The sequence below is a fragment of the Terrapene carolina genome, unplaced genomic scaffold (assembly GCF_002925995.2).
Source record: "Terrapene carolina triunguis isolate 2854851 unplaced genomic scaffold, T_m_triunguis-2.0 Scaffold111, whole genome shotgun sequence".
NCBI lineage: Eukaryota > Metazoa > Chordata > Testudines > Emydidae > Terrapene > Terrapene triunguis.
The window spans coordinates 9,593,471-9,612,359 of record NW_020664462.1 but is presented as its reverse complement, the minus strand read 5'-3'; the positions used below and the strand labels follow the sequence as shown (position 1 = coordinate 9,612,359).

At 45.9% G+C, this 18,889-nt stretch overlaps 1 protein-coding gene across 1 annotated transcript; it reads right to left on the bottom strand.

Annotated features, from left to right (window-relative positions):
- Positions 1–1,538: 1,538 nt before the first annotated feature.
- MYD88 (MYD88 innate immune signal transduction adaptor) lies at positions 1,539–17,720 on the bottom strand. Its single transcript, XM_026652118.2, has 5 exons — positions 17,365–17,720; positions 9,828–9,947; positions 8,219–8,399; positions 6,621–6,712; positions 1,539–4,219 (listed from the first exon to the last, which is right to left on the bottom strand). Exons 1-5 carry the CDS (start codon positions 17,708–17,710, stop codon positions 4,065–4,067), a joined length of 894 nt encoding a protein of 297 aa, XP_026507903.1. The 5' UTR covers positions 17,711–17,720; the 3' UTR covers positions 1,539–4,064.
- Positions 17,721–18,889: the final 1,169 nt, after the last annotated feature.

Below are 18,889 nucleotides of genomic sequence, written 5' to 3'. Positions count from 1 at the left end.
AAAATAATGCAAATATACAAATAAGTGTTCTGATATTAACAAGCACAGCTATGATTGTTTTAAAGTGAGATAAAAAAATACAATGCAACCAACATCATTTGTGGGTAGTTTTTTAAAAACACATTCCTCTGCACAGGAAGAGGCAGAAAGGGGGAGAAACACTCTATTGCAATTGAATTGCATTTGGAATAAATAAGATTTTATGACTTAAGGAGATGTCACACTCAGAACAGATTTATGACAAATTCAGAAGTGCATAGGATCTTGAGATTACTTTAGCATACAGCAGCAGTCCCCAACTGGGAGTCGTGCCCCTTTAGGGGGGCATGGAGAAATGTTCAGGTAGTGCACCAGGGCCCGGGCCAGCCCCCACAAGGGGTTGAGAGGGAGCACCACCCAGCCATGCTCTGCCCCCAGCTCCACTCCAGCTCTGGCCGCAGCCCTGCCCCCAACTGAGGCCCCAGTTTCAACCCCCGACCACGGCCTGGCTCCCCTCCCAGCCATGACCCCATCTGCAGCTCCACCCCCAGCCTTGGCTCCCAGCCCTCAGGAGGGGCACGGACAGATTACATAAGGGACAGCATGACATAAAAAGTTTGGGGACCACTGGCTTACAGTATATTACAGAAGTAACTCTTTAAACCTCCAGACCTTATGTTTCTGGGATTATGACTTCTAACCCCAATAGAGTTATTTTAGCCTACTTAAGAACTTTTAACTTGATTTTAAAAAGTTGAGTACATGTACGTGCCATTCACTACCAATATTTTCCACTTATAAAGAACAGCAGCTTTCTTCTGAGACAGAGAGGTGAGGAAACCGAGGCACAGAGAGATTAGGTGACAAGATGATCTTGTCCAAGCTATTGGTTATTTGGTTATTTGGAATGGTAAATTCATCTGGGTACGTTTGGATGAACTAGTAATGATGAAGATGCTGCTGTTTCTTTCCTTGCAAAAGCAGCAGCTTCTCTATTCAGAGAGCAGAGATATTCAGCTATCATTTAGTCACCTAGTAAATATTAATACAATATAGTATGATTTTATTATTTGCATTGCTGTAGCAGCTCTAGGCCCAAACCACAGATCAGGGCCCACCACAGACGGCGCTGTACAAACATGTTGTAAAATTATAGTCTCTGCCAAAGAGTTCACTATCTGTGCTAAACATTTCCTACTTAAAACAGGACACTAGGCGTTAGGGAACGTGGGTTCCAGTCCTTGCTTTGCCAGTGACTCAAGATGCAATGTTGGATAAGTCAGTTAAACTTTCTGTGCCTGTTTCCCCTCTGTGAACTGGGGACAGTTCTCCCCTGCCAGCCAGCGGGATTAGGAGGTATAAGTGTGTCAGTGTGGCTCACTGTAACCCCCTGGTGGCTAGACCATGAAGAACAGGAGTACTTGTGGCACTTTAGAGACTAACAAATTTATTAGAGCATAAGCTTTCGTGGGCTACAACCCACTTCTTCAGATGCATCCGAAGAAGTGGGTTATCCGAAGAAGTGGGTTGTAGCCCACGAAAGCTTATGCTCTAATAAATTTGTTAGTCTCTAAAGTGCCACAAGTACTCCTGTTCTTTTTGCGGATACAGACTAACAAGGCTGCTACTCTAAAGACCATGAAGAGTTTCATGTTTCTGCTACAGCCTTTGAAGTTAATAGACCTAGTCATTCAACAGACGCTCATGCTTTTAGATCCAAACATATCAGGTTCAATCTCACCGCTGGTGTATTCATGTTTGTAAAAGTGCTAATATTCAGCAAACAAAATCAATCCAGTTCCCTACAATGGCTGGGGACCTAGCAGTCCTCAGAACCCCAGGTTATTTATATAACTGACATTTAGAAACTATGCAAGAATCCCAAGATAAGCTGCTGTGCTTCACTTCTGCACCGAGGACAAGAGGACCGGGAGATACATTTATATCCATTTAGATCCGTTAAGTTTGGGGGGTTCCCCAGAGTTCTCTCACTAATTCCCACAACATCCTCAGGACAGACCTGTGCAGGGTGATCTCATTAAAGTGGTGGAGACCGTTATGTTAATGGGAGAGACAGCAAAAAGTGTGTTTTGCAGGCCCACCAAAAAGTGTTCCCCAGCACTGATGCTAGGAGCATTAACACGCGTCAATTAATTGAAGTTCACAACAATAGGGTTGGCTTGTCTATTACAAGAGACCTAGTGGGCAAAAAGAAGTTGGTAAAAAATATAGCAACATCTTATGAGTAGACATTAATGTCCTTTAAAGACACACAGACACAGACATTTCTAACAGAAGAGCTCAACATAGTTAATATCGCAATGAATAGTCAAGAAACTGATGATCGGCTACTGTTTGAAAACGTACACGAGTAACTCATATTAAGCAGTAAAATCAATAGCAAATCAGCGGCTGAAGGAATGAACCAACATGCAGCAAATACAGATACGTAGGCACAAGAAAACCACATCGCTTTGGGAAGTAAACATTTACCAAAACCCTGTTTGAGACCTTGACAGGTTATTTTAAAAGTGTCACCTTTGGGGGGAAAAAAACAAAAAAACCCACACACACAAGTTTTCATAATAGCTGGATCATACAGAGCCTCTGATCCACACGATGCATACAACTACAGCAACAACAGTGCTGCTCCTAACCTCACTCATGCAAGCAACCGGGGATTCTTTTAGATTTAAAGTAGACTGATTAATTAATCACAGTATCATAATATATTAATTAAAATATACGATGTTCATATTAAAACAACATTATTATTTGTTTTTAAGTAGGTCTGATCTATAATGTAAGGCATGCTTTGTCAGACACTTATCCTTTTGGTATTGGGACATTCTAAAGCCAGTGTGTTCTGCAAGGTTCTTAGAAGCCAAATCATTTAGGGGCTGCTCCTAGAAAGTTCTCAGCTCAATTCTCCCATTCAAGTCAATGGAAGCTGAAGGTATTCAGCACCTTGTGTGTTAAGGGTTCAATACTGCAATACAAATCCAAGACTGAGCCATCGACGTGAGAATGATCTGTTGTAAACATTATAGGATCTATGATTTCCCAGTGCTGATGTAAGAGTGATCACTTAGTTAAATGGAACATGTGCACAGACGGACAGACATATGTGCTACAAGCAGCACCCTCATTATTTAGTATGAGTTTCTCTATGGCTTTTGCTTTTAACGAAGAACCAATCATTGATCGAGGTCGGAAGGCTGTTTCAGAGGATGTCAGCCATAGGGGAGTTACATGAGTAACAGGTTGGACTATGACCTAAAATGTTTTAAAAGACCAAAATTGAGAAAAAAAATATTAAACAGAAAATAAACTCACTTCAGTCATTTCTCAAGAGTCAGATATTGCTAAAAATAAGGGGAGATCAGTTAATTTCTTTTAGATACTTAAACATTGTTTAAGTAAATTTGATGCTCATTAAATACAAAGAGAGTCCTGGAGATTGAAGTCCGTATAGCTAGAGAGCAGGTACAATCTGGGCAGTGGCAATGGAAACTGCCCTTCCAGTGTGCTAGAACCCGGATCTGGAGGGGTTGCCTCTAGGGAACAAAAGGGTAGTTCAATCCTTGGCCTCTCTACCAACTAGGGTGCCAGTATCAATGATTTTCATGGCATTTGTCATTTGTCCACTAGGAACCACACTGAGACCCCCAAACTCATTTCACACAGGTCAGCAATCAGCCATCAGATTTCACCAGGGATTAAAGAGAGAAACTATTCCCCTGACAATGCCCAGATACCACTAAGGGAGCCATGTAACGGTGTTTAAAACCATATAAAATGTGTGTACAACATCTACGGTTTGTGGCTTTGGTCATTTAAAGTTACCCACCTGGAGAAGTGCATTGTGGCCACTGTACTGCAATTAACACCCCATTTAGTGCAATTAAGCCCCCGTTCAGATAACACCTGTGTGTCTGTTGGAGGCCCCAGGCACAATATTGCAAGGATCAAAGTTCTGGCGTGTGGAAAGGCTGTATAAACGACACCTGGAAGTTAGAGTTTCTTTTTTTCCTGAAGGCACAGCTGTGCTGGATCAAAAGGCACCTGGCTCATGTAGCTTTGCCTCATGGAAGCAAGAGGGATTTTGCCAGTCTTATCCAGAACCATTTTTTGGTGCAGGGATTAGTGTAGTCACAGACCGTAATGAACCTCAAGATGCTTGGAAACTCGTTCTTCATGGATTTGCACTTGACTGGAATCAGCCGTTTGTGGCGAGCACCTGAAAGACAGTCCACACAGGCATGTGGGTAAAGAAAGTTGCATCGTACCCATAAATCCATTCTTTCCACCCCCCGTAGAGTGAAAGCAGCAGCACACACACACGGGTCCATATAGCTAGGCCTGATCCTGATCTCAGTTACAGCAGTGTAACTCAATAGGCCCTGCTCCAGGACAGCAAGTTCCAGAGACGAAGACCCTTTCCCCCAGCCAAACGCATACAGGAACATGCATCTCAAATCTCCCCGAACAGGTTACACTTACAACATACACAAGTCAAACCTTGAAGGGCTTTTTATAAGTCAGTACCATGAACTGCACCAAAAAACCCACTGGCAACTAGTGCATGCAGTGTCTGGGGCATGGGTGTGCTGCGTTCCATGTGAGACGCACAACATGCTGCACCAGCTGAAGTTTGAGAAGTACAAGGTTAGCCCCGACTGAGCAGACTGGATTAATCCAATCTGCTAGTGATGAAGGCATGGAGAACTGCGGTGAAGTCCAACTCTGAAAGAACGCAGAATGTAGGGGTGGAAGCGAGAGGACTTGAGAGGCCATCAAGTCCAACCCCCTTCACTTAGGCAGGGCCAAGTAAACCTAGACCATCCCTGACCGGTGTTTGTCTAACCTGTTCTTAAAAACTTCCAATGATGGGTATTCCACAACCTCCTTTGGAAGCCTGGTTGAGAGTTTGACTGCCTTTATAGTTAGACAGTTTTTCCTAATAGCTAACGTAAATCTCCCTTGCTGTAGATTAAGCCCATTACTTCTTGTCCTTCCTTCAGTGGACATGGAGAACAATTGATCCCTGTCCTTTTTATAAGACCCCTTAACATATTTGAAGACTGTCATCAGGCCCCCCTCATTCATCTTTTCTCAAGACTAAACATGCCCAGTGTTTTAACCTTTCCTCCTAGGTCAGGTTTTCTAAACCTTTTGTCATTTTTGTTGCTCCCCTTCCACATTGTCCACACCTTTCTTAAAGCGTGGCGCCCAGAACTGGACACGGTACTCCAGCTGAGGCCTCACCAGTGCCAAACAGAGCGAGACAATTACCTCCCGTGTCGTACACACGACACTTCTGTTAATAAACTCGAGAATGGTATTAGCCTTTTTCACAACTGTATCACATTGACTTATATTCAATATGATCCACTATAACCCCCAGACCCTTTTCTGTAGTATGACCCCCCTAGCCAGTTATTCCCCATTTGGTAGCGTCGCATCTGATTTTTCCTTCTTAAGTAAAGTACTTTGCACTTGTCTTTACTGAATTTCATCTTGTTGATTTCAGACCAACTCTCCAATTAGTCAAGATCATTTTGAATTCTAGTCCTGTCCTCCTAAGTGCTTGCAACCCCTCCCAACTTGGCGTTATCCACAAATTTGATAAGCGCACTCCATTTCATTATTCAACATGCCACAACCTCCTGGCCATATGCCACTGGAAGGATTCACTCTTGGCAATCTGTGCTGTAGGAATATCCAGATGCAGCTGCGGATCTAAAAAGATACTTGAGTAACCAAAAAACAATGGGTAGATTGATCCTAAACCACTTCTTCCAGATCTTCAGGCCTTCCTAGGTTACTACCATTTCCTTTTCGATGAGCATACTTCCCTCAGAACTGTAGGTTGCAGCACCCACTGGTAATTAAAGGGCAGCAAGCAATCACTGTACCAGTGTCTGCATAGGATCAGACTCCCACCCTTCTGATTGTCCCTCAAGGAATCGCTCTCAAGAATGACATCCTTTGGTCTGAGTGAATCCCTTTATTTTCCTTTCGTGGAGGGCACTGAACACTGGGCCAGCACTAGCCATGGGGAAGGTTTTCCACACACGAGACGATGTGCTAAGTGGTACGGCACTGGGCTAGGATTCAGGAGATCTAGGTTCTATTCCTGGCTCTGCCATTGGCAAATCATTTTACTCTTCTGCAGCCCTTCCCACCCCTCGTCTGTTCCAGCTGTTCTTGGCAGGGACGGTCTCCTTTTCAGGGCCTGTCCACACTGTGAGTTAGTGTGCGGCAAGCCAGGATGTGAATCTACAGCACACTAGTTTGCTACGCACTGACTCGGCAGATGGACCCTGCCGCTGTGTACTAAAAGATCCATAGTGCACTTTGATGTAGCGCTGTTTGAAATGGGAGAACATCAAAGCTCCCTACGGATCCTTTAGTGTGTGGTAGCTGGGTTCACCTGGCAAGTTAATGCACAGCAAGCTAGTGTAGATTCAACAGCTGTGTGGCCAAGCCGTTACTATGCATTTGTACGGTGCCTTGCTCAATGGGCACCAATCTCAGCTGGGGCCTTTAGATGCTACTGAAATACAAATAATTAAGAACATTGACTATACATTGTCGTGGGAAAATGTACCCTTAATGGGCCATCTGCAGTCTCTTACCTGGGGAAAGGCTAAGAGCAAATTTGGTCTGGAAATCACATTCATTGCTGTCTAGGTAATCATCTGAAATAACAACCACCATCTTCCTACACCTGGAATTAAACCGAGAGTGGGAAAAAAATGGTTATTAACTAAATGAAAGAGAGATGCTTTTCATGCTTGCTGGAAAAATATATATTTTATAGGACTGTTCTGCTGAAAACATGCAACCAGCAACAGTGTTCCAGCTCTAATGTCAATAAAATCTGAAGTGTTTGATACTTTACTTACAGCTGTATATATATTACACACAAAAAGCTTATGTAAAAGGAACATTATTGAGGTTGCAAAGTCAAGTACTCAGAAGTTAGGAATGCTAGAATTAAGGTCACCTGTGCATCCTTAATTCAGCCCCCTTGTACGAATGCATTATGATGCAGTTTTTAACAATATGATCTCATACTATTCTATCAGGTGGGTATCACTGATATTAATGTATATTTTTAAAGAAGTGTTACAATGATTTGGAACCATCAAGTTGTGCATTAGCTAACAGTAAGCTACAGAACCACAAGACCTCATTACTGTTAGCTTCATCCTCCTTCTATTCGTTACTCACATTCAACTGATATGTCTTGTCTTACATTACATGGTAAGTTCTACTGAGCAGACATCATCTGCCTGTGTATTTGTACAGTGCCTTGCACAATAAGGCCCTGATCCTGGCTGGAGCCTAGAGATGCTACCATAACAACCCCCTCTGTCTGAAAGGATCCTTCAAAAATCAAGACAAGTAGCTATTAGGACAGCTAAGAAGTGGTTCATTTTTAAACTGAGCATGTTCCCCTGTGCGCCACCAGTGTCTTGGGCAGAAGACAGATCTCTCTTATGAATTCCCTGGCTGCCCCAAGGTGCTTGCACTCTGCACAAGTTAGCTGCCCAGAGAGATAACTGACACCATAATGTTCCACTGGGTGGAAAAATCAACTGGATAAAGAAAAAACTACTAGTGCTGGTGCATTCTCCCGCACACAGAGGCACTGACACTCTCTCCAGACAGATCTCCTCCCATCTGGGCATAAGGAGGGAGGTGGGGAAGTACAACTCCCCCTTGACCTCTATGAAAAGGGCTCTAAAGGAGTCCTGGGGTGAGGGTCAGAGTGACTCTCCACAGCACTGTCTCTTGAAAACCTACTGGATTTCTGTGTGGAAATCTGGCTGGGTGGGAGCTGACGCAGCTGGGAGCTGTTTTATCTCCTTCTGGGCCCCCTTCACAGCTACCTTTGAGCAACCATAGGGTATCCAAACAGCAGAAGCGAGCACAGAGACCAGTGGTGCCATAAGGAGGGGTCTTCCTTGTGGGTCCTTTGAGCCACAGGTTTGGGACGCCTCACCCCTTCCTTCTTGAGGAGATGGCAAATCGGAAACTCCAAAAATACTTCATTGTGAAGTTTCCCTGCCTCTCTATCCCATCTTGTGTGCTCGCCAACAGGAGAGGGGAAATCTGGTCCCAAGGAAACAATTCTCCTTTCGCTTCCCCAAAGTCTTACATTGGAAAAATCTAACAAATACTTTCCTTACAGCCAGTTTCCCCCCCCCGGCAGACATCATTCACTCACCGTCTCTCTATAAGCTCGCTAGTGATGGACCACACGCACGATCCTGGCAGGACATCCCGATCAAACACACACAGCTTCAGCTTGAACTCCGTTTGCTCCAGCTCTCTGATCATCTCTTGGACAAAGTGAATGTCTTTTTGACAGTAACAGATGAAGGCATCAAACAGCTCTGGTGTGTTCCCTGGAACCATTCAGAATTGTATGCAGACAATATTAAATTAACTGAATTCAACCACTGCATGCTTTTCAGGTACTGGAGCCTTTGATTCACAACTTCACATAACCCCCATTAACACATTATGGCTCTCTGTCCCCCTCTAGTGGCTAATCTTCATATAGAGATTTATGACTCAGTCGGCTACAGCTTTTGGGCTAATGAATCTGGTTGTTTGGTTCAGGCAGTAGAGTCTCCTGTTTCTAAATCTAAGTTTCAGTCCCTGCAGACAGTTCACCTAGGGGCATCACTACACTCATTATTTACAAGAGCATCAGGCAGGCCCTCAGATTTGGGAAACACAAACATGCCACAAAGAGAGTTATATGAGAAATAAATCTAGTGGGTAGAAGACTGGCCAATATTTTCAAACTTGGGTATCAGAAGTTAGACACTTGAATAAGTGACCTAACTGAGTTAGCCACCTACAGCTCTCATTGAGGCCTTTATTTATTTATTTGGTAAATAAAAAAAAAAATTAATGGAGATATCCTGTCTCCTAGAACTGGAAGGGACCTTGAAAGGTCATTGAGTCCAGCCCCCTGCCTTCACTAGCAGGATGAAGTACTGATTTTTGCCCCAGATCCCTAAGTGGCCCCCCTCAAGGATTGAAGTCACAATCCTGGGTTTAGCAGGCCAATGCTCAAACCTCTGAGCTATCCCTCCCCCCTACCACAGATTCAGGTGCCTTATTTTAAGGCTAGAATTTTTCACAACTGGGTGTCCAACCTCTACTGGCTCGACTCCCCACCGTGTTGCTCCAGTTTTACACCAGCATGACAACACTGATTTCAGCAGAGTTGCGTCAGAATAAAACTGCATTAATATAGTGAAGGATCAGGCCCTAAAAGTGGGGTAGGGAAAATATTAGCATTCTATGGCCCAGATACTAAAATCAGATCCACACAGGCAGAAGCTTTTACCTGTGGAGAGCCCCACAGGATTCAAACTGTGTGGCTCTGTCTCCAGGCTCTGGGCCTATTGGTAAACTGGTAAATTGGTAAACTGAGCTCCATGATCCCACTCACCTAAAAAGATCTCCTTCCAAATGAATGAAAATTTAGATCCATGCAATGAACTCTGACAAGACGAAAGCTTTTCACAGAAAGTGGTGCTGGCACAATATCATGCAGCACAGAGTTCCACATGCTTTATTGCACTACCACTCTCTATCCTCATTTACATTTGCCCTACTGCCCCTCCTCCCTCCCTGAGTATTTCAATCCTATCTCCCTGTTTGGTCAAGATGTCATGTATATGCATAGGTTGAGGGAAGGACACAGATAGGAAGGGAGGTGAATGGATCTCAGTACTTCTCACAGGGGTCTACTACATAGAAGGCAAGCCCTAGCACCGTGTAGCTATTATTAAATCAATAGATCTATGGCTATTTACCATAAGGATCATCTCTGGTAGTGATGCCGGACATCTCTAATGTCTTCCGAACACTGCTGTCTACTGCTGGCACCTGAAGAGGCGGCTCTTTCCTCTGTAGGTACTTCTTACAGTCCTCTTCTGCAAGAGACACAAAAGGCTCATTTGATGCTGATCATGCTGGTGAGGTTCAATAAACAGGGGAACTCGCTTAGAGGTAACTAAACAAAATACAAAAAGCACCCCAGTCCTTCAGCAACATTCTGACTTGAAAGTTAAAGGGATTTACAACGTTAAGGTGAATTAATTTCGGAGTATTAGTTGTGTGTAGTATGCCCTGAGAGACTGGACAAACGGTGTTATTTAGGTGTTGTTATTCTTATTGAACAGCACATACGATGTATGCAAATATCACCAGTGCAGTGACTCCATAGGTTTTAACATCTCCATGTTCTCCTTTCATTGTTGCCCATTTTGAGTCCCTAACCAATACTTAACGAAACACCATCAGGTAGTTTGGGGCCAAAATCTAGGGGCTGAGAGGCTTGGGGGGTTTTGTTTTGTTTTTTTAAGTCTTCATAAAAATCTAATAATAATAAATGTAATGAACTGACTAGCACAAGGGTTCTCAAACTGGGAGTCGGGACCCCTCTGGGGGTCGCGAGGTTATTACATGAAGGGGGGTGTCACGAGCTGCCAGCCTCCACCCCAAGCCCCGTTTTACATCCAGCATTTATAACGGTGTTAAATATATTTTAAAAGTGTTTTTAATTTATAAGGGGGGGTCACACTCAGAGGCTTGCTATTTGAAAGGGGTCACCAGTACAAAAGTTTGAGAACCTCTGGACTAGCACATGTGTATACCACTGGCTAAGAATCATAGGGTTAGAAGGGACTGCAAAGGTTATCTAGCCTAACCCTCTGTCAAGATGCAGGATTTGTCTAAACCAGAGGTTCTCAAACTGTGGTCTGTGGACCACCAGTGGTCCACAAGCTCCATTCAGGTGGTCCTCGGATAGTTCCGCCTGGGCACCTGCACACAAGAGAATGAAGGGCCACCAACCTAATTAGTGGAGCCGCGCAGGCGTGGCTCCTCTAATTAGGTGCCTGGACCCTGGAGAAGACGCACATGTAAGGTGAGGTGGTGGCCTTGGAGGGAATAGGGGGTAGGTGGGAGGGGGCAGTGGGGTGAGAAGAGGGGGTGGGGGGAATTTGGGACTTGCAGTGCTGCGGCAGCCAGAGAAAGAGGCGTCTTTCCACAGCTCCAGGGCTTCGGCTGCCGGCCCTCCTTCCCAGCATCAGCTCTGTGGCTGCTGTGGCGGGGGGGAGACCCCCCTCCTTCCCAGCCTCAGCTCTGTGGCTGCTGTAGCGGGGGAGAGACCCCCCTCCTTCCCAGCCCCAGTTCTGTGGCTGCTGTGGTGGGGGAGAGACACCCCTCTCCTTCCCAGCCCCAGCTCGGGGGCTACTGCAGTGGGGGAGAGAGGGAAAGACCCCCTTCCTTCCCAGCCCCAGCTCGGGGGCTGCCACGGCAGGGGAGAGAGGGCACATCCATTGCATTAGAAAGGTAAGTCAACTGATATTAAAATATATGAGTTGTGTGCTTTTATGTGTAGAACAAAAAAAACTTTATTATTATTTTTATATATATATATCGCTTTTATCCAAAACACTTTACAATAGTTAGTAGTTAGCTAACGGTACAAACAACATTTGGAAAGCCCATTAAGTGGTCCGCCGAGACCCTAGGCAATTTTCAAGTGATCCGCAAAAAAAAAAAAAGTTTGAGAACCACTGGTCTAAACCATCCTTCTATAAGATGGAATCAGAATTGATGATCAGTTGCAGAATCAGATGTTCAGATACTACAGTGAGGAAGGCCATATAAGAATCTAGATCAGGGGTAGGCAACCTATGGCACGCGTGCCAAAGGCGGCACGCGAGCTGATTTTCAGTGGCACTCACACTACCCGGGTCCTGGCCACCGGACCGGGGGGCTCTGCATTTTAATTTAATTTTAAATGAAGCTTCTTAAACATTTTAAAAACCTTATTTACTTTACATACAACAATAGTTTAGTTATATATTATAGACTTATAGAAAGAGACCTTCTAAAAACGTTAAAATGTTTTACTGGCACACGAAACCTTAAATTAGAGTGAATAAATGAAGACTCGGCACACCACTTCCGAAAGGTTGCCGACCCCTGAGATAAACCCACAGCAGAATAGGGCTGATTACACTAACTGCCAGTGGAGAATCTCCCTTAGCTCAAGTTGTGGTAGTATGTTCTTCTAGAGCAGGAAGATCTGGACTCTGATCCACTGCTGCTATGAAGTTCCCATGAAATCCTGTGTGGATATAGGTTTGTTACAAGTAGAAATATGTTCATTCACTTTATTTTTTAAACAATCTAAATGGAAATAGTAACTGTTTGTTTTTTAAAATTCCCCTGTAGTGTATACAGCCAACCCATTGCAGCATTGTACTAGTGCATGAGACCCAGTGAGTAAAAGCAGATCTGAAACTATTAGAAAAAAACCAACACCCCTAAAACTGACTAGTGTTTTTTCCACTTCCCAAGTGGAAGTGCAAAATGCAAACAGAAAGCACAAATGGAGAAAAGCAAACTGATCTGAAATATTGTTGTGTGTTATTTTTTAAATGTATATTTTTTCATCAGACATCATGCAACCCTTTCATTGGAGGGTTACAAAAAAACCTCGGGCTCTTAGCTATGCTGGTGTGTTATACAGGCTGGTCTTTGTGATGAGAACAATTGCCGAGGGACTGGAAATAGCAGGAAAGGGAATCTACTGGAAGTAATGACATATTTTAAAATAATAGCTGGGTAAAGAAAAACAACAAAAGAGACCAAGCGTAAAAATCAGAGCTATTCAGAGAGCTTAGAGGGAAAGTACCAGGGACTGGATGAAAACAAGTCCTTTGGGTGCATGATATGGCAAACAAACATTGTAAAAAATAGGTTATTTCCCCCCACATTATATAAATGGAATCTACAGTGAGAGGCCTGATCTGAATTTCTCTAGACTGTTTTCCAGTTCCTTATCAGAATTTAATTCAAGGCTCTGACACCATGTTCATGAAAACAAGTGCTCTCTCCTGATTAGTCTGTTCTGGGCCATACACACTTATTGAGCACTTCAGATGATTTCATTAATGATGCAAACATGCGCTAATCCTTTTGCCCATCCATCTCCAAGAGTGAAAGCTTCCGACTGAGGCAAAACTTTCAGAATGACACACCAACCGTGATAAAACCCGCATAGCTTTGTTACAAATACAAAATTGAGGCCAATTTCACTGAAATTGAGATGAGGTTTTTCCAGTCAACCTGAGCTGATGAATGGTTTCCAGTAGTTTTGCATGGGTCAGTCTCCATACTAGGAAATATTGAAAGAGTTTTGCTTTGAGTCATGTGCTAATTAGGGCACAATGTCAAAGTGACCATCAAGGGGTCTGAACCAATAAGAACAAAACCAACTCGATGAGGCTGCCTGAAGCCTGCAAACTGAAATGGCTGAGTTCCATGCAGTTGTATAAACCCCATACAGTCTATGCAGATAACCTCAATATAAGGCATATGACATTGCTCTGATCTTGAAATGAATTATGGCTTGCATAAGGGAAGCTGAAGGAGTGCAGCAAAAAGTATAAACAAATAAGCCCTACGAGGAAAGGGTAGATGAACTGGGCATGTTCCGGGTAGGGAAAAAAAGACAACTGAGGGAGATTAATTATTAAGCAGACAAGTACTAATTTTTGTCACTAGTCAGCAAGAAAGCAACAAAAAGCAATGGGCTTTTGCAGGGAAGATTTGGGACACACACACCAAGGTAAATAGCTTTGCAACCCTAAGGACAATCAGGCAGTGGAAAAAGCTGCTAAGGGAGGCAGAATCGTCATTGCTGGAAAGGGAAATATTAAGGCTAGACTAGACACCACCTCTTTAGGAATGATGATACGTATTGTTGTTATAATGGATTGGGATGGAACAGTGGACCCACGACTGCATGGAAAGAGGGGTTGGTTCTGAAGTGCATGCCACAGACCAAATGCAGTCTTTGGAATTCTACGCTATGGATAGGGCCCTTCAGTTCTGGTTTTTATTTGATTTATTTTCCCCCAGGAATTTATAGGTGTTTATTACCACAACAAAAACAGGTGAAAATTGGTGCAAAAAAACTATTAATAATTTTTATGGGTAAATATCGGGGTTTATTGTGATGGACAGAAGGACAGAGGGAAAAAGTATTCAGTAGATTAATGCTCTGATGAATGGTTTGCTGCAGAGCTAAAACAGAACTCAAAACACAATGCCACTTCTGAGTTTAAGAAAACAATACATCTCTAAGTCCCAAATAAAACTTTTTATTTGAACAGTTTGCTGTTGTAGACTTAGAACTCTTAGCCTATAAATATTTACATTTAATAACTGGGCCGCACCATTTGCAGCGCATACACTCAACTTCATCCTTTTCTCCTGTTTTTTTTTTTTTTTTTTTTACTTTTGAATACTTCCTTGTGCTCTGAAACGTATTCTGATACAGATTTTCCTTTTCTTCCCATTTTCGTGTGTCAAATCTTTAAACCATTATCTACTAACAGCATGAAATGTGTATGTGATGGGCGTGAGATTCATCAGTACATTCAGATGCGCACACACTTCAGAGCTTGCGTGCGTGCATGCCTGCTGGTTTATTATCTGTCTTTTCAAGACTAATACATAGCCTTATTTCAACGGGCAGCTTTGCATATACACACAGACTGTGTGATCATAATACATATATCTCATGCAATGTATTGTATTTTCCTAATAAAACAAGCTTTTAAAATATATTTGAATGATGCAAAAGTAGGGTGAAAATCGGAAAAAAATGACTAATACTTTTTGTAAACCCCATGATTTTTCGGTAAAAATCGGTTTAAACTGAAAACAAAGGGACTTAGCTATGGATCAATTATGTGCTGTAACAGCAAAGGTGCCTCACAAAGAGTTTTAAGTCCCAACATATAACACAACCAGGCCACTCAGATCAAGAAGCAGCACCGTTTAAAGCCCAAATTTCAGTACCAACTATATGGGTGGCTGCAATCCTCCATTTTTTAAATGCATGTTAGGGACCTGATCCTGAGGGCAATTATCTCCCACTGACTTTCATGAGAGTTTAGGGTGCTCAGTAAGTAGCACAGGATCAGACCCAAGCTGTAGTCTCCAGGCGAACTTCTCAATGTGACTCTCAGCTGGGAGCCTCCTCAACTTTCAGGTCCCTCCCAGTTAAAACCATTTGGTTCTATATTCCCTTTTGAAAGGGATTCAGAGTCGGTGCCTCTTCCTGAACAAAAGTGTAGGTGTTAATGTGGCAAGAAGAACTGAAAAGTCAGCTCCTGAATTAAGAGCATCAGTGCCAGAATGCAGAGCATCTGAAGTGCAGCTAGCTTCATTTGGGTTGTAAGTTCAAACCTTCTCACCCAGCCAGAAGTCTCTGCTGCTTGTTATGGGCCTCAAATGAAAGGGGAAAAAATAGACTGAGGCTCATCAGGCATAACACTGATAACAGGTCCCTTAAAAAAAAAAAAAAAAAAAAAAAGCAGCAGAGGGTCCTCAAAATACATGTGTAAGTAGGAGGAGGGACCCAGTGGGAATCTCTACCCGTGAGAATCTCTACACTAGATCACTGGTTTACCTATTCGGTGTTTTGCAAGATGCAGTGCTGAAGTTCTCCATCTTGATTTCTCATCAGCAAGTAACAGGAAGTGAGATCTCTCACTTCCCCACCAGAAACCGAGAAAATGCACAGCTTGTAGACCCTCAGTGTCAAGCATTACTTGTGAGTCAAGTGACCTCAGAAATATTTAGGTGATAAAACTTCATTTCCAGGTAGTGCCATTTGGGTTCCCGTAAAGCATGGTTCTATCTTAAAGGATGCTTTGTAAAAATGGCTCTGTGGGGTTCCATATTTATTATTTCTCACTGGCTCCTGAAGTTTGGTCAGTTTTAAAATAATTCCCACCCCACACAACTGCCAGGTCCACAAATTCAGGCTGGGCTCTGACAGTCAAGCTGGGCTCCATCCCATGGATCAACACCAGAAACAAAGGTTCTGCTAGCCAAATCAGACCCTCAGTCCAACCCCATTACCTTCAGGTCATGCCCTCCATGATATCTGGGCAAACCATCTCATGGCTAATGTTGCCAAAGGCATCATTTGACCTGCAGGATTTATACCACTGGAGATCACATGCAAGACAGAAAGGATGCAGGGTGAATTTGCAGGGCTGGTAACTAGCAAAAATGTGAGGCTCTCTCTTTCCCATTGAAAACTGAGCAAGTTTGCTATGAAAAAACAATCAGAGAAGCACAATGAATATGTAACTCTGCAATATCAGTTTTCAGAGTAGAACAGCAACAAGCAAAACAAAAAGCATACCACTCAAACTATGGTTAGGCCCCAAAAATTATTTTCCTAGAGAAAGCTGTATCTTATGCAGTATCCCTGTATTATTTATAATTCTCTACAGATGCCACATAGGTTTTAGCTTTCCCAAACAAAGCTACATTTCAGGACCTAAACAAGCTGACAGTGACGCTTAAACCTATCAGTCTAGATCAGGCTTTGAAATTAACTAGCAAATCTCAAAATGATGACAAGGCTATAAAGAAAGTCAGCCACCAAGAACTGCGAAACTAAACCCACCTCAGATTAGCAGTTCACACTCAAAACCTGGCCATGGTTACATCAGAGTTTTAACATTGACTAATGTTGAATTTCAGGGGGGAAACCAAACCAAAACTCCCAGAACTTTCTTTTTCCAGTTGTCTCTGCAGATTGAACAGATCCTGTCCCAGCACCAAGAGAAACTAAACTATTCATTCGTGGGAGGGGGAGGGGGCAATGCATTATAATTGCTTCCAGGGTGCTTTTCTTTCTGTACAGCCCATGAAGCAGGTATCCTATAATGTAACCAGAACCTATTTAGACTGTCATCCAGCGACCAGTCTGAACTGTGCCCCATCAAAGCGCGCAGCCTCTGCCCCCCAAGAGGGCTGTGCCAAAGGCCACTCTCCTCTTTTACAAGTAGGGTGACTAGATGTCCCGATTTTATAGGGACAGTCTCGATTTTGGGGTCTTTTTCTTATTTAGGTTCCTATTACCGCCCCCACCTCCTATCCCGATTTTTCACATCTGCTGTCTGGTCACCCTAGTTACAAGCCGCCCAAGCCCCTGCAGCGACCCGCCAGGCCCGGGGAGGAGTCCAGCGCCAGGGGCGCAGAGCAGCTGTCAAACAGGGGGCCATGCCCGACTCTGCCCCGCGCCTAGGGGAAGGGAGGAGGCAGAGCCGGACCCACGAGGGGCTGCGGGCGCCCCCTGGCCAGGCAGCGGCTGGAGGGCTGGCGCCGGGCTCGGCTAGGGGGCACCCGGGGGGGGAAGGGGCACTAAGGGGGCGCAGGGGACGGGGAGGAGCAGGGCGGAGACGGACACAGGAGGAAGCGCCGGGGCCTAGGGAGCGGGGCCCGGCCACAGCGCCCGGCCCTCACCGATGCGGCCGCCCAGGTCGGCCAGGATGTCGTGGCGGCCCAGGGCCCGCAGCAGCGCCAGCAGGCGGCCCACGGTGGCGCCGCCGGGGCAGCGGCCCGGCCAGTCCTCCAGCAGGCGGGCGGCGGGGTCGGGCTGCGCCTCCAGGTGCTTGATCTCCAGGTACTCGTAGCCCAGCTCCTCGGCCAGCGCCGTCCAGTCGGCGGCCACCGGGGCGCGCGGGTTGAGGTAGAGCCCGAGCCGCCGCCGCACCGAGAAGTTCAGCGCCACCAGCGGCACCGCCTCCAGGTCGGGGGGCGCCGGGGAGCCGGGCCCGGGGGAGCCGGAGCCGGTCGTGGCCGCGTCCATGGTTCGTGATCCGCCGCCTGCCGCTTGCGCAACTTCCAGCTCCCGCCCCGGATCCCCGCGGGTTTCGCTTCCCACCCCGCCCCCGGCTGCACCGCGCTGCCCGGCCGGCCCGGCAGAGCCGCCCCTGCGGGCGAGAAGGGCCGGACAGGAGCCCCGCGCCCGGAGAGACAGACACGGCCCGGGACAGACGAGACCCCCGACAGCTACCCCCACACACACACTCCCGGGGACAGACAGGATCCCATAGCACCCAGCCACCCCCACCGTCCCGGGGACAGACAGACGTGACCCCCAGCACCCAGCCACCCCCATAGTCCCAGGGACAGACAGGACCCCATAGCACCCAGCCACCCCCACAGTCCTGGGGACAGACAGAGCCCCCCAACAGCCAGCCACCCCCACCGTCCCGGGAACAGATAGAGCCCCCCAACAGCCAGCCACCCCCACAGTCCCGGGGACAGACGGGAGCCCCAAGAGCCAGCCACCCCCACAGTCCCAGGGACAGACATACCGGACCCCCGACAGCCAGTCACCTCCACAGTCCTGGGGACAGACAGGACCCCATAGCAGCGAGCCACCCCCACAGCCCTGGGGACAGACAGAATTCCCTGGCAGCCAGCCACCCCCACAGCCACAGGAACAGAGGGACAGGCCCGTCCCCTTCAAGAGGGGACCGACAGGATGCCCTGGCAGCCAGTCAGTCCCCCACACACCTTCCCTGGGAGCAAACAGACAGACACCTATTTCTCAGTGTGGGAGGGGGTCAGGGCCCCCCTTCCCTGGAGAGGGCATTCTTCTAACTTCTTCCCCTTTCCCCACAAAACTTGACAGGGGCTGGCTCTCCACTGGCCTAAGAGCCAGACACTCCCATTGCCCCAGCCTGGCAGCAGACACACCCACACAGTCCTTTCCCCTCACCTTTCAGGGGGCAGCTGGTGACCTCTCTACCCATCCCCTAAACCCACTTCTCTACTCCCACCTCTGTGGACAGACAGACACCCCCATCCTTGCACTGAGATGCCTGCATTTCCCATGCCCCAGCCCAAGAGGGATGCAATATGAACACCACCAAGGCCTAGACTCCGGAGTGATGCTTTGATGGCATTATTTCTATTGGGATCAAGCTAATTTGTATTAGGGGCCAAGCTGGGGCTCCCATTCTGTTGGGTACTGCATGAA

What these genes read in the sequence shown, in the direction of transcription:
- MYD88 (XM_026652118.2), bottom strand. Translation starts at nt 17,710, where the DNA reads ATGGACGCGGCCACGACCGGCTCCGGCTCCCCCGGGCCCGGCTCCCCG. An exon ending in CGACCTGGGCGGCCGCATCG is followed by an intron (nt 9,948 to 17,364) that starts GTGAGGGCCGGG and finishes TGTCTCTTGCAG; the next exon opens with AAGAGGACTGTAAGAAGTAC. An exon ending in AGCGAGCTTATAGAGAGACG is followed by an intron (nt 6,713 to 8,218) that starts GTGAGTGAATGA and finishes GTTTAATTCCAG; the next exon opens with GTGTAGGAAGATGGTGGTTG.